General features: G+C 40.2%; 1 protein-coding gene across 2 annotated transcripts in view; it reads left to right on the forward strand.

Moving 5' to 3' along the window:
* Positions 1 to 13712, forward strand: part of LOC132887851 (golgin subfamily B member 1-like) — a 225383-nt gene that overhangs the window by 56985 nt on the left and 154686 nt on the right. For both annotated transcript variants that reach the window (XM_060923586.1, XM_060923587.1), the window contains exons 4-10: positions 1630 to 1776; positions 6458 to 6586; positions 6670 to 6837; positions 7030 to 7197; positions 7692 to 7814; positions 10186 to 10299; positions 10448 to 10697. In XM_060923586.1, coding sequence (XP_060779569.1) covers positions 1630 to 1776; positions 6458 to 6586; positions 6670 to 6837; positions 7030 to 7197; positions 7692 to 7814; positions 10186 to 10299; positions 10448 to 10697 — 1099 coding nt within the window. The remainder of the gene's footprint in view (positions 1 to 1629; positions 1777 to 6457; positions 6587 to 6669; positions 6838 to 7029; positions 7198 to 7691; positions 7815 to 10185; positions 10300 to 10447; positions 10698 to 13712) is intronic.

Below are 13712 nucleotides of genomic sequence, written 5' to 3' on the forward strand. Positions count from 1 at the left end.
TTGTATTTGTGCCTCGTCTGACTTTTTCAATTAATCATAAAAAGATTTGCTGCCTAGCTTGATTAGCTTTTCAGTTATTTCTCGGCAGCATCATACTATTTGTCTGTTTTATGTTTTTGTTATTTGTAAATTTTAGTGTTTAGTATGAAATAAAGATACCTTCAAATCAAGACGTCACCAGGCTAGCCTACCATAATTACCATGGTAGACAGTCCAACCCCCGTGGTAATGCAGAAAGAGGGTAAACAAACACTCAGTGCGTTTACATGCACATCCAAATCGAGCTGCTGTCGGTAATTGAGCTAAGGGTCCCAGCAGGGGTGCCAGAGAAATCCAATCCTACATGCACACAAGGAAATCGAGCTATTGTGTGAGGTACATTGTGCACCCGAGCCACAGGTGGCGCTACACGCCCCATCGTGTTGGTACAGTTCCGGTTGTCGTCATGAAGAAGAGCTATTCAAGAGTATAAACAAAGTTATCAATTCCGTGTTCACAAGAAGAGTGTTTGTATGTACGAACAGAAGTGTTCCTAATAGAATGGCCACTAAGTTGAAGTTGATCTGTAATGGTGAACATATTAACTGTTAGCCTGCTAACATGCTAATAACTTGCCAACTAATTGGAAATGGGTGCGTGCATGCCCAGACACAAGTGTTCCTAATAAAGTGGCGGCTAAGGTGAAGTGTCATGCCGACCAAGGCTGTTGTGTTTCCTGCTTGTGGTCTCGTCACTTCCGGAAGGGGCAGTGCTGAAGTAAGTAGCTCGACTACGCAGCTCGATAGGGTTTACATGCACTAAGTAGCTCGGCTACAATCGCATAATCTAGGTCGCATAGCTCGATTACGAGAAATCCAGTTCGGTTCGATTTCAGCCGAGCTAAGGTGTTTCCATGCCATTTAGAACTTCGATTTCAGTCGAGCTACGGCAGAAATTCGATTTTCTCTATGTGCATGTAAACACACCGACTGAGGATAGGATAGTGTTTGTTTACCCTCTTTCTGCGTTGTCGCGGGGGTTGGACTGTCTACCACGGTAATTACGGTAGGCTAGCCTGGTGATGTCTTGATGAAGTTTTTTTTATGGATGAGTCGAGAGTGTAGTGGTAGGAACTGGTGGCACCCCTGGATTAATGAACGTAAAAGAAAAAAAAACTTTAACCTGGCTGGGCTATTCTATGCTACACTCCCACACAACACCTCGAACCAACCATTACCTCAAATAATCTTAAAAAATATGGACGCAAATGATCCTCACTGTTCTCTCTTCTCTCAAATATGGCCATGTGTACTGTGAGTGACGTAACCTGTCGGGAGCTTACAAACATTTCCGATCATCAACCGAGCAGCAATAGCATGTAAAATATGCGAAAGTAATTGGCTAATTAAAATTGTTTTAGTATTGTAAACGGTCAGAAAATGGGCTCTTATGTGATTTGAAAACCACTATTTGTTTGTGTAAAATAAGAAAAACGGGTAGGGTAATTGTCATCTTAGTTGGCCTTTAAGGTGGCCAATGGGGCTCAGTCAAGTGTAAAGGGTGTGCTAAAAACCATGTAAGAACGCAAGGCTAGTTTGATATTTATTAACATCTAAACAATTAAATCCTTCCTTTTAATAAATTCTGCAGGCTGAGAAGGAGGCATGCGAGGTGAAGCTGTCGAAGATGCGGCTCCAGAACAAAGCAAAAATCACGTCTCTGAGCGCGCAGCTGGAGGAACTGAAGAAACAGCAGGGGGAGCCAGTGGGCAAAAATGCAACATCACAAATCAAACGGGTACTGGTGCTCACGATCACTTCTTCATACCTTTTTTTCAAAAGAAACAATCCCATGGCACGCCATTAAAACATCATGGCAGAGATGATCTTGTCCATTAAATATACTTTTATTGGGATCTGTGCCATAATTGAGTTTCTCACCCCAGAGAAAACAATACAGATTAGGTGCAGAGATCTTGAGAGAAATCAGTTTTACTTTCTGTATAAAGAGGGTCACGATGAGGTTCATCCAACATTCATAGTTTAATTTTTTGTCTGTGTCTCTGAACAAATAAAATTTGACTTCACGTAAATCCGAGCTATTATACCGTCTTAGTACCATTATGTTATATGACGCAAGAGTGTTTAAAGAGGTGCTCCAGCAAACTTTATTGTTGTCAAAACCGTCTACTGGTCACATTGACCTAATTACTGGGGAAGAGAAGTGACCCACTGAAAGATATTCCGTGTTGTTTTTTGCTGGAAGAAGGTTGAGACATGTGGTTTAGGTCATTTTTTACTGCTCAAATACTTGGCAGAGCCTGTGCTGTCTCTTTCACAGCTTTTGTTTTCATTCAACATGGAGCAAGTCTCATTCATCTCATTATCTCTAGCCGCTTATCCTGTTCTACAGGGTCGCAGGCAAGCTGGAGCCTATCCCAGCTGACTACGGGCGAAAGGCGGGGTACACCCTGGACAAGTCGCCAGGTCATCACAGGGCTGACACATAGGCACAGACAACCATTCACATTCACACCTACGGTCAATTTAGAGTCACCAGTTAACCTAACCTGCATGTCTTTGGACTGTGGGGGAAACCGGAGCACCCGGAGGAAACCCACGCGGACACGGGGAGAACATGCAAACTCTGCACAGAAAGGCCCTCGCCAGCCACAAGGCTCGAACCCGGACCTTCTTGCTGTGAGGCGACAGTGCTAACCACTACACCACCGTGCCGCCCTGGAGCAAGTCTAAAGAAATTAAAACTCAGTAAAGCATTGTGAACAGTGCTGTTTTGATAAATGCTCCAATTAAATAAGAAACTTTAAAATAATTGTCTTAATGTTATTGCAATCCCAAATCAGAAAAAGTTGAGACGGTTTGGAAAATGCAAATTTAAAAAAAATAAAAATAAAAAAGCACCGATTTCTAAATTTACTTTGACTTGCATTTCATTGTAGACAGTATGAACACAAGATATTTCATGTTTTCTCTGGTCAGTTTTGTTTCATTTGTTAATATACATCCATTCCTGTGTTTCAGGCCTATAACACATTCCAAAACAGTTGAGACAGGGCAAATTTTGGGCTACTAATTAGGTAAAATGGTTAAATATGATTTAAAACAGGTGATGCCAACAGGTGATTTGTAATCATTATTTGGTACAAAATCAGTATCCAGGAAAGGCCTAGATTTTGAGGATCAAAGATGGGCCGAGCATCTCCAGTTTGTCAACAAATACATGAGCAAATTATTGAAATATTTAAAAACAATGTTTGTCAAAGAAAGATCTGAAGGGATTTGGATATTTCTCCCTATACGGTGCGTATCATCATTAAACAGTTCAAGGAATTTGTAGGAATTTCGGTGTGTAAAGTGCAAGGGCACAAGCCTAAGCTGAACACCTGTGATCTCTGACCCCTCAGACGGCGCTACATCAAGAACCGTCATTCATCTCTAACTGATAGAACCACATGGGCTTGGGTTTACTTTGGCAAACCTTTGTCAAGCACGACAATACGGAGTTACAGCCACAAATGGTCAGTTAAAACTTTACTGTGCAAAAAGGAAGCCTTATTTGAACTGTGTCCAGAAGCATTAGGGGTGTTCACACGGCAACTTTTACTCCGGTGTAGCACCGGGGCTGCCCCGGTGGAGCGTTCACACGGTACAAAGTTATACCGGTGTAGCCCCTGAAAGCTGCTTAAACCGGTGCAAATCTAACCCTGCTCGGGAGGTGGTTTAAGAAATTTACTCCGGAGTAAATACTAGTTTGCGGGGCAGCACCGATATAAAATGGGACGTCTGAACGCTACAGGGGTAGACTCGCTACGCGTGAGGAGAGTTGATTACATACGGGCATTGCATAATTTGCCTCCTGGTATTTTGCGCTTCCAAAATGGCGAATATCAACAACAACAACAGAACTGCGTGTCTTCATCTGCGTTGTTTTCCCGGTGCTTGGTGATGCCATGACAACCGGGAAAAGGAAGTACATTTTCACGCATGCACATATTTCACTTCCGCATTATTACTATCGTATAGCACGGTCGCAAAAACTGCTGTGTGAACGCAAGTGGGGCTGCACCGGTGCTAACACGCTTCTCTCTAGTAAGCAGGTTTATGACGTGTGAACGCACCACAAAATTTACACCAGTGTAAGATAATATCGCAACAAAATACATCAGTGCAGCATCGATGCAAATATGTGCCGTGTGAACACCCCTATGGTTGATTTATCTGGGTTTGGAGGCATCTGGGATGGACAATCGCACAGTGGAACGGTGCTGATTTGTGGTCAGTCAAATCCGTATTCCTGGCCTTTTTTTTGGAAGAATGGGATGCTGTATGCTCCAGGCTAAAGTTGGAAAGGACCATCAAGACTGTTACCAGCAACAAATCCAAAGCCAGGGTCTGTCACAGTATGAGGTTATCTCAGTGCCCTTGGCAACGGTAGCTTGCACTTCTGTGGTGGCAGCATTAATGCAGAAAAGTACATTGATATTTTGGAGCAACATCTGCTGCCTTCAAGACGACATCTTTTCCAGGGATATTTCAACAAGACAATACAAAACCACATTCTGTACACATTACAAAGACATAGCTGTGGAAGAAGAGGGCGCCTGTCCTTTCTATTCCCAGGAGAGAATGTTTAGCAAATTTTGAAATGAAAAAAATATGACAACCCCATACTGTTGCACACCTTAAGACCTATTTGCAGGAAGAATGGAAGAAAATAACACCTGCAAGGCTTCATCAGTTGCTGTCTTCAGTCTCTAAACGTCTTTTAGGCCAAAAAAAAAAAAGTGTTTCCGGTAACCCGACCGATCAAGAATTTCTGCGTCGAAATTGCCGACCGTAAAGTTTTTATTACAAATTTCCCTCGATTTTTTTTTTTTAGTGTAAGCGGCGTTAGTTTGTCATAATTTTTTGTTTCAACGCATTCAAGTTATGAAAGAAACGATAAAAAGTAAAATGTTTCGCCACTTCTATCAGCCCTCCTGCATAAACATGGAAGCGCACTTGTATACTGAAGGAGGAAGGGAAAACTGAGCCGAGGCGCCATTTTGAATCCTCATTCAAGGCTGTAATGCAAATCACTTCCTCTTCAGTATACAAGTGCACTTCCATGGCAGGGAAAAACACTACATTTTGCCGCCTATGTAGTCCCCTATTTATACAAATAGGAGTCATTCAGGATTCAGCCATGTTTTTGCTCAGTGTTTTTGCTCGACCCAAGTTCTACAGTAGGCTAGGCCGTCTGCTGTTAATGGAAGTAGCCTAGGACGTTATTTTCACGTTATTTCTTGATAAGGTGTTTTCAAGTTATTACATGAAAATATCATGAAATAACGTGATAATTTCCTGTCATGAAATTACGTGATGTTATGTTATTACATGATAAATATATTGTAAAAATGTGATAACTTTGTTAACAATGTCTTTTCACGTAATTACTTGATTCTAAGCCAATTTTTTTTTAGTGTGGCAGCAATATGCTTCCATAGATCATAACTCGAACTCTCGCGATTTTTTTTTATTCGTTTAAAGATTTAAAACACTTTTATTTTATTATGATGTGTGGTATAAAGGATTCTGTGCCAAAATACTATTTTGTAAGATGTTTACTTGTGTTAATTTTTTCGAACAAAATAAAAAAAAAAATAAAATTAAGAAAAAAAAAAAAACTTTTTCCTACCTACCGACCTTATTTTAGTATTTCATGTTACCTGAAACACTGTCTTTTTTTTTTTTTTTTGGCCTTAAGTGTTGTGAGAAGGAATGGCAACATTTCTAAACGTGATAAATGCTTTACTGTCCCAATGTTTTTTGAAGCGTGTTGCAAGTATCAAAATCGAAATGTGTATTTTGGGGGGGAAAAAAACAACAATAAAATTCATGAGGTAAAACATCAAATTATGAAGAAGCAGCAGCCTTCCTTTGTCATACGCGCACACTTGGTGAAATTCGTCCTCTGCATTTAACCCGTCTGAAGCAGTGAACACGTGCATGCACGCACACACAGCCAGGACAGTGGGCAGCTATGTTAGAGCGCCCAGGGAGCAGTTGGGGGTTAGGTGCCTTGCTCAGGGCACTTCAGGCCAACCTCAGGCCATGGCTGCCCCATGTTAACCTAACCGCATGTCTTTAAACTGTGGGGGAAACCGGAGCACCCAGCGATAACCCATGCAGACACAGGGAGAACATGCGCACACAACACAGAAAGGCCCCCGTCGGCTGCTGGGCTTGACCCCAGAACCTTCTTGCTGTGAGGCGACAGTGCTAACCACTACACCACCGTGCCGCCATGTGCTGCTGTATTGTTTTGAGCGCAGTACAGATCAAAGATTATTTACAAATCATTGTTTTCAGTTTCAACATGCTGTCCCAACACTTTCTGATTTGGGGTTTATTTATTTTATAAGACCATACTGGTATCTGATAAAACACTGATCATTTTTGATAACTAATATGTGTAGAGTGGAAGTGGAGAATCGGGGGAATCGGAGCACAGTGGCGCTAGCAGAGGAAAAATTTTGTTGCTTAAAAAGAAAGTGGAAGACCTCGAGCAGCAGCTTGTGCAAAGAAATCAGGAACTGCATCTGAAGGTACACCAGCTTTGCCCATTTTTTTTTTTTGGGGGGGGGGCACATTTTGGCTTATGTTTCTCAAGTGTAATTTTATGTATTAGACACAAGAACTAGAAGCCCAGTGGGAGCGTGGTGCTGAGATGGATGCCATGTTGGTGGAAAAAGACAAACGCCTGGCTGAGAAAGAGGATTATATCGTTCACTTACAGATGGCCATAGGTGGAGAGAAAGCAGTTAAAACAGTGGAGCAAGTAACACTAGAACACAAGGCAAGGAAAAACTCCCTTTTCTTTTATGAATGAGAACATGTATAATGATAAATGACAAACAACAATGGAAGTGTGTTAAATAATTCACTATACAATATTAAAGTTCAGCGAAGGACCTTGTAATATGAGTGTATTATAACATGAATGTATTCTTATTATTGTTGTTGTATTTTATCATTTGTTTAATTTCAGGAATCGTCAATGCAGGAGCTGGAGATGCTGGTGAAAAACCTGACGAAAAAAGTTGGAGATGGAGAAGAGAAGTACAGCCTCCTGAAGGAGCAGAATGACAGCTTCAGAGATCTGCTGGTCACCGAGAGAGCTCAGTTTGAGGAGAAGGAGAACATGTACAAGCAAAATGTGAGATGAACTTTCTTTTTGTGGTTTAATTTGTTTAAGCTGACTCTACTAAACAGAGAATTTTAATGTTGGAGAGGGAGAGATGGCAAAGACTTACTCATCTGTTGGTTCACGTGTCTGTCCGTCCATCCATCCATCCATCCATCCATCCATCCATCCATCCATCCATCGTGGACAATTCATGCAATCCAGTCTTTGTTGTCCATCCATCATGCACTATTCTTTCAGACAATACCATCCATCCATCCATCCATTTATCAATCATGCACCATTCAGTCTTGTCATCCATCCATCCGTCCAGGCAATCATGTCTTTACTATCCATCCATCTGTCCAGGCAATCATGTCTTTACTATCCATCCAGCCATCCAGGCAGTCATGTCTTGTCCATCCATTCAGACAAGCCTCCCATTTTTCATTCGTTCTTCCCATAAAAATGCATCAAAAATCCGGCATTACCATAAAAACAGAAACCTTTGTGTGTTTAAATTACAGATCCAGACATTTAAGGACATCATTTTGCAAAAAGACAACAGATTAATGGAGGTGAATCAGTTGCATGAGCAGGAGCTTTTTAGACTTGCAGCAAAGTCAGACGCTAGTGCAGATCTCGAGCAGGTAAGCTAAGGAAGCTTGTTGGATGCTTTTATTAATGCTATTAAGGATTTTTTTTTGAGATATCAAAAAGCAATGTACAGTGGTGCTTGAAAGTTTGTGAACCCTTTAGAATTTTCTATATTTCTGCATAAATATGACCTAAAACAACATCAGATTTTCACACAAGTCCTAAAAGTAGATAAAGAGAACCCAGGTAAACAGATGAGACAAAAATATTATATTTGGTCGTTTATTTATTGAGGAAAATGATCCAATATTACATATCTGTGAGTGGCAAAAGTATGTGAACCTCTAGGATTAGCAGTTAATTTGAAGGTGAATTTAGAGTCAGGTGTTTTCAATCAATGGGATGACAATCAGGTGTGAGTGGGCACCCTGTTTTATTTAAAGAACTGGGTTCTATCAAAGTCTGATCTTCACAACACGTTTGTGGAAGTGCATCATGGCACGAACAAAGGAGATTTCTGAGGGCCTCAAAAAAAGCGTTGTTGAAGCTCATCAGGCTGGAAAAGTTATAAAACCATCTCTAAATACTTTGGACTCCAACAATCCACAGTCAGATTGATTGTGTACAAATGGAGGAAATTTAAGACCATTGTTACCCTCCCCAGGAGTGGTCGACTAACAAAGATCACTCCAAGAGCAAGGCGTGTAATAGTCAACGAGGTCACAAAGGACCCCAGGGTAACTTCTAAGCAACTGAAGGCCTCTCTCACATTGGCTAATGTTCATGAGTCCACCATCAGGAGAACACCGAACAACAATGGTGTGCATGGCAGGGTCGCAAGGAGAAAGCCACTGCTCTCCAAAATGAACACTGCTGCTCATCTGCAGTTTTTAAAGATCACATGGACAAGCCAGAAGGCTATTGGAAAAATGTTTTGTGGATGGATGAGACCAAAATAGAACTTTTTGGTTTAAATGAGAAGTGTTATATTTGGAGAAAGGAAAACACTGCATTCCAGCATAAGAACCTTATCCCATCTGTGAAACATGGTGGTGGTAGTAGCATGGTTTGGGCCTGTTTTGCTGCATCTGGGCCAGGACGGCTTGACATCATTGATGGAACAATGAATTCTGAATTATACCAGCGAATTCTAAAGGAAAATGTCAGGACATCTGTCCATGAACTGAATCTCTAGAGAAGATGGATCATGCAGCAAGACAACGACCCTAAGCACACAAGTCGTTCTACCAAAGAATGGTTAAAGAAGAATAAAGTTAATGTTTTGGAATGGCCAAATCCAAGTCCTGACCTTAATCCAATGGAAATGTTGTGGAAGGACCTGAAGCGAGCAGTTCATGTGAGGAAACCCACCAACATCCCAGAGTTGAAGCTGTTCTGTACGGAGGAATGGGCTAAAATTCCTCCAAGCCAGTGTGCAGGACTGATCAACAGTTACCGGAAACGTTTAGTTGCAGTTATTGCTGCACAAGGGGGTCACACCAGATACTGAAAGCAAAGGTTCACATACTTTTGCCACTCACAGATATGTAATAATGGATCATTTTCCTCAATAAATAAATGACCAAGTATAATATTTTTGTCTCATTTGTTTAACTGGGTTCTCTTCATCTACTTTTAGGACTTGTGTGAAAATCTGATGTTGTTTTAGGTCATATTTATGCAGAAATATAGAAAATTCTAAAGGGTTCACAAACTTTCAAGCACCACTGTACATAAGTCTACTATAGTGAGGTAAGGTGTATTATTTTTATAGAAATAAGGCATTATTTCTTCTATTTAAAGGAATGTTGTTGACATGTTTGGTGTCCAGTTTTTCCTTTTCCATAAATATGTGCGTTCCAAAAATGAATTTGAAGCACATCAGCAAGTCTACATGACCTCAAGTATTGGTGTCATTTGAGGCACATATTTACACACACACACACACACACACACACACACACACACACACACACACACACACACACACAAAATAAAAAATGTTGAGTGAGACTTGTCTCACTTGTTGGCTCCAGTAGCTTTGGTGGAAAACTAAAGGACTGAACTGCAGACACCAAACAGTTTCACACAAATTTACTGAAAATTGCACAGTTTAATTTGATTGTAAATCAGACGTGTCAGAAATGCTTATTGTGCTTCACAAACTGTTTTACTTAGCTTTATAAATTAGTAAATATTTTAAACAAAGCTTTAACAGTGTAACATTTCGTAAACTACATAAATAAGCTATTAATGTTTTAAGAACACATTTCTTAGAATAAAGGTGTTTTTTTTCCCTCCAAAATAGAACATTGGTGATATCCAGGTCCCTGAGGCCTGCTACAGATTGATTACAGTGCACTGAGGGAGCATGTACACTGTGTGGTAGATTAATATTGCTTCTGTTTGACATCATCTCTTCAGCTTTTGAAAGCCCTTAAACAGAAACTGCATGAAAAGGAAGAAGTTCTTCTGGGAAAAACTCAAGTGATTGACGTCCTTCAGGGAGAAGTGGATGGAAGAGATCAGCAAATCCAGGTGAGGAAAAGGTCCTCATTCAGCTGCATTTCCCTACACGTATGACAATTTCATGAAAATGATGTTTTTCTATACATGTATTCTAAACTCAAAGATCCCACAGGCTCTTAAACAAATTAATCTGTCTGACTTGTTTGCTTCTGTGTAGGGGCTGAACGAGCGTTTGAGACGCTTACAGAGTGAGAAGGAAAACCTGCAGTCTAAAATGGACGCTGAGAAACACATCATGCGCACTCAGGTTCGAGACCTCATGGAGAAACACCAAGAGGAGCTGAAGAAAGTGACGGAGAAATATGAGGGGGAGATGTCGGAAAAGATGATGTCCTCCACTTCCACCACCACATCTACAGATATGCCTGTTGACCCATCGATGAATCAGAGACTCTCAGAGCTTGAAGGTAATTTTTTTATTAGTGGCCTGTTCAGTACTTGGCAAATAGGTTTCACAGACTCGGGCCATTTCCTCGATCATTGGGATTCCCCAGACTAAGGGGAGAAAAAAAAAAATCCCACACTCCCCTTCAGCTACTTTGAGTTGCTCAGAATGTCAAACTTGATTGTAATTTCTGACACTTTTTTTTTTAATGAAAATAATATGATTGTTGCTAAACTAGTAGTACAGTCACAGGGTTTGGTATCGCTTTCTACTCTGCATCAGATTTGAGTAGTAGGTTTCCAAAGGGTGTGTTTTTTTTTATTATTATTTTTTTTTAACAGCTTTATTGGCCTTCAAACAGCAAAACTACAAATTTACAAAACATGCAAATGAAACAAAACCGCAAAAAAAAAGGTCCAAAAGGGGTAGGCACAAACAGGACCTAGAGTCCCATGCAACACACCTCCCTACTTAAAATGTTAAATCTCAAAGTTTTCCAATGTTTGAAGAAATAATACAGGATGTTTTAAAAAAAAAATTGATATTATTTGAGATGTAAATATCCCAGAAACTACATAGTCGAGGCAATTGAAACTGAACAGTCTTAATGTTGAGCAATGTAAGATTTATTCCTCAAAATCTGAACGGGAAATTCAAAGGTATGTGGATTCCATGAACGATTTCACAAATTTTTCGATATTCGCGCCGCCTGAGACACAGACAGACATCGACAGCCTTCCTCTTTGAACTTTTTGTGCCGTGTCCAAACCTGCATTGCAGTTGGTGCATGTTTAGAGAATTCTCTCATAAATGCATGCTGCGCAGTCTTGTTCGACTGTGTTGGAGCATACACTAACACACACAACGCCTTTTCTTTTCCAGTGAATGTCATTTCTATACCTAAAAAGATAAAAAAAAAAAAACATTGAACATAAAATTTTGACCTGTTTCTACACATGCTGTTAAAATTTGAGGTCAATTGAATGAGAGTTGGCAAAAGAAATATCAAATTTTTTGAAATACCCTGTATAATTCCAATGTTATTGGTCTATATTTACTTTTGAAAATGTGGGCTTATTCTACCATTTTATGTGACTGGATATGTACAAATTGTAGTGAGTCAGATGGCTTTGAGGAGAGCATATTATGCTTTAAACGTATATACAGTGTCCTCCACAGTTATTGGCATCCCTTGTAAAGATTAGTTTAAAAAAAAAAAGGGTTAGAAGAAAATCCAAAATTTGGTGAAGTAATTTCATCTTGCACTGAAAACAAGAGAAAACTCCAACCTTTGATTGAAACAAATGTATTCCGTGAAAAACATCCCTCATCAAGAACTTATTATTTTCAACAAAAACACATGTGCCGCTATTATTGGCCCCTGCGGAAATTACAGTGAACACAATGTAACTTCAGCATGTTTCCCATATAAATTGTATATTTTCGAGTTGGAGTGTATAGGAACTTTCAAGCTGTAATCCATGACTTCCTGATTAACTGGGGTACAAATATGAGGTGAGACAGAGGCCAAATTCCCTTAGGGGTGTTTTTTTTTTTTTAAACTAATCTTTACAAGGGGTACTAATAATTGTGGAGGGCAGTGTGTGTGTGTGTGTGTGTGTGTGTGTATATATATATATATATATATATATATATATATATATATATATATAATATAATGTGTGTGTGTGTGTGTATATATATATATATATATATATATATATATATATATATATATATATATACACACACATATGTACATATACATATATACACACACACACGTGTATATATACATATATACACACACATATATATACATACATATATGTGTGTGTGTGTGTGTATATATATATATATATATATATATATATATATATACACATACACAGTGCTCAGCGTAAATGAGTACACCCCCTTTGAAAAAGTAACATTTTAAACAATATCTCAATGAACAAAAACAATTTCCAAAATGTTGAAAAGACAAAGTTTAATATAACATCTGTTTAACTTATAACGTGAAAGTAAGGTTAATAATATAAACTTAGATTACACATTTTTTAGTTTTACTCAAATTAGGGTGGTGCAAAAATGAGTACACCCCACAACAAAAACTACTACATCTAGTACTTTGTATGTCCTCCATGATTTTTAATGACAGCATCAAGTCTTCTAGGCATGGAATGAACAAGTTGGTGACATTTTGCAACATCAATCTTTTTCCATTCTTCAACAATGACCTCTTTTATGGCCCTTTTCCACTACCCTTTTTCAGCTCACTTCAGCTCGCTTCAGCTCACTTCAGCCCGACACAGCTCGCGTTTCGACTACCAAAAACCAGCACGACTCAGCTCGTTTCAGCCCTGCTTAGCCACTAAAACTCGCACCGTTTTGGAGTAGGGCTGAAGCGAGCCAAGCCGTGCCGAGTGAGGTTGGGGGCGTGAGCAGACACTCCCCTGTGCACTGATTGGTGAGGAGGAGTGTCCTCACATGCCCACACACGCCCCGCGAGCATGCTGGGATCTGTAAACACCGTAAACCCGGAAGGAGAATAATTACGAATTACGAGAATTTCTGAAGCCTTATGCGCCTCGCCTCATCTATACGCTCTTGCCAGTATCTGTCTGCGTTGTCGGTGACAACAAGCCACAGCACCAAGACCAGCAACACTAACGACTCCATGTCCTCCATGTTTATTGTTTACTATTCGGGTCGTGAGACTACCGCTTAAAAGCTCACTGACGTCACTGTTTGCGCTGCTTAACGACATCACCTGACGTCCACCCACTTTCGCTAACTCCACCCAATGTGTCCACCCACTTCCAGCCAGCACGGTTCAGCGCGGTTGTAGTCGAAATGCAACTCCAACAGCCCCGCTCAGCCCGACTCAGCACGGCACGGCTCAGCCCGACTCAGCCGCGTTTGTAGTAGAAAAGCGGCATTAGTGACTGGATGCTGGATGGAGAGTGATGCTTAACTTGTCTCTTCGGAATTCCCCAAAGAAAATAATTTCTTTACACCACAAAGGTGAAGGCTA

This window comes from Neoarius graeffei, chromosome 6, assembly GCF_027579695.1.
Source record: "Neoarius graeffei isolate fNeoGra1 chromosome 6, fNeoGra1.pri, whole genome shotgun sequence".
Lineage (NCBI taxonomy): Eukaryota > Metazoa > Chordata > Actinopteri > Siluriformes > Ariidae > Neoarius > Neoarius graeffei.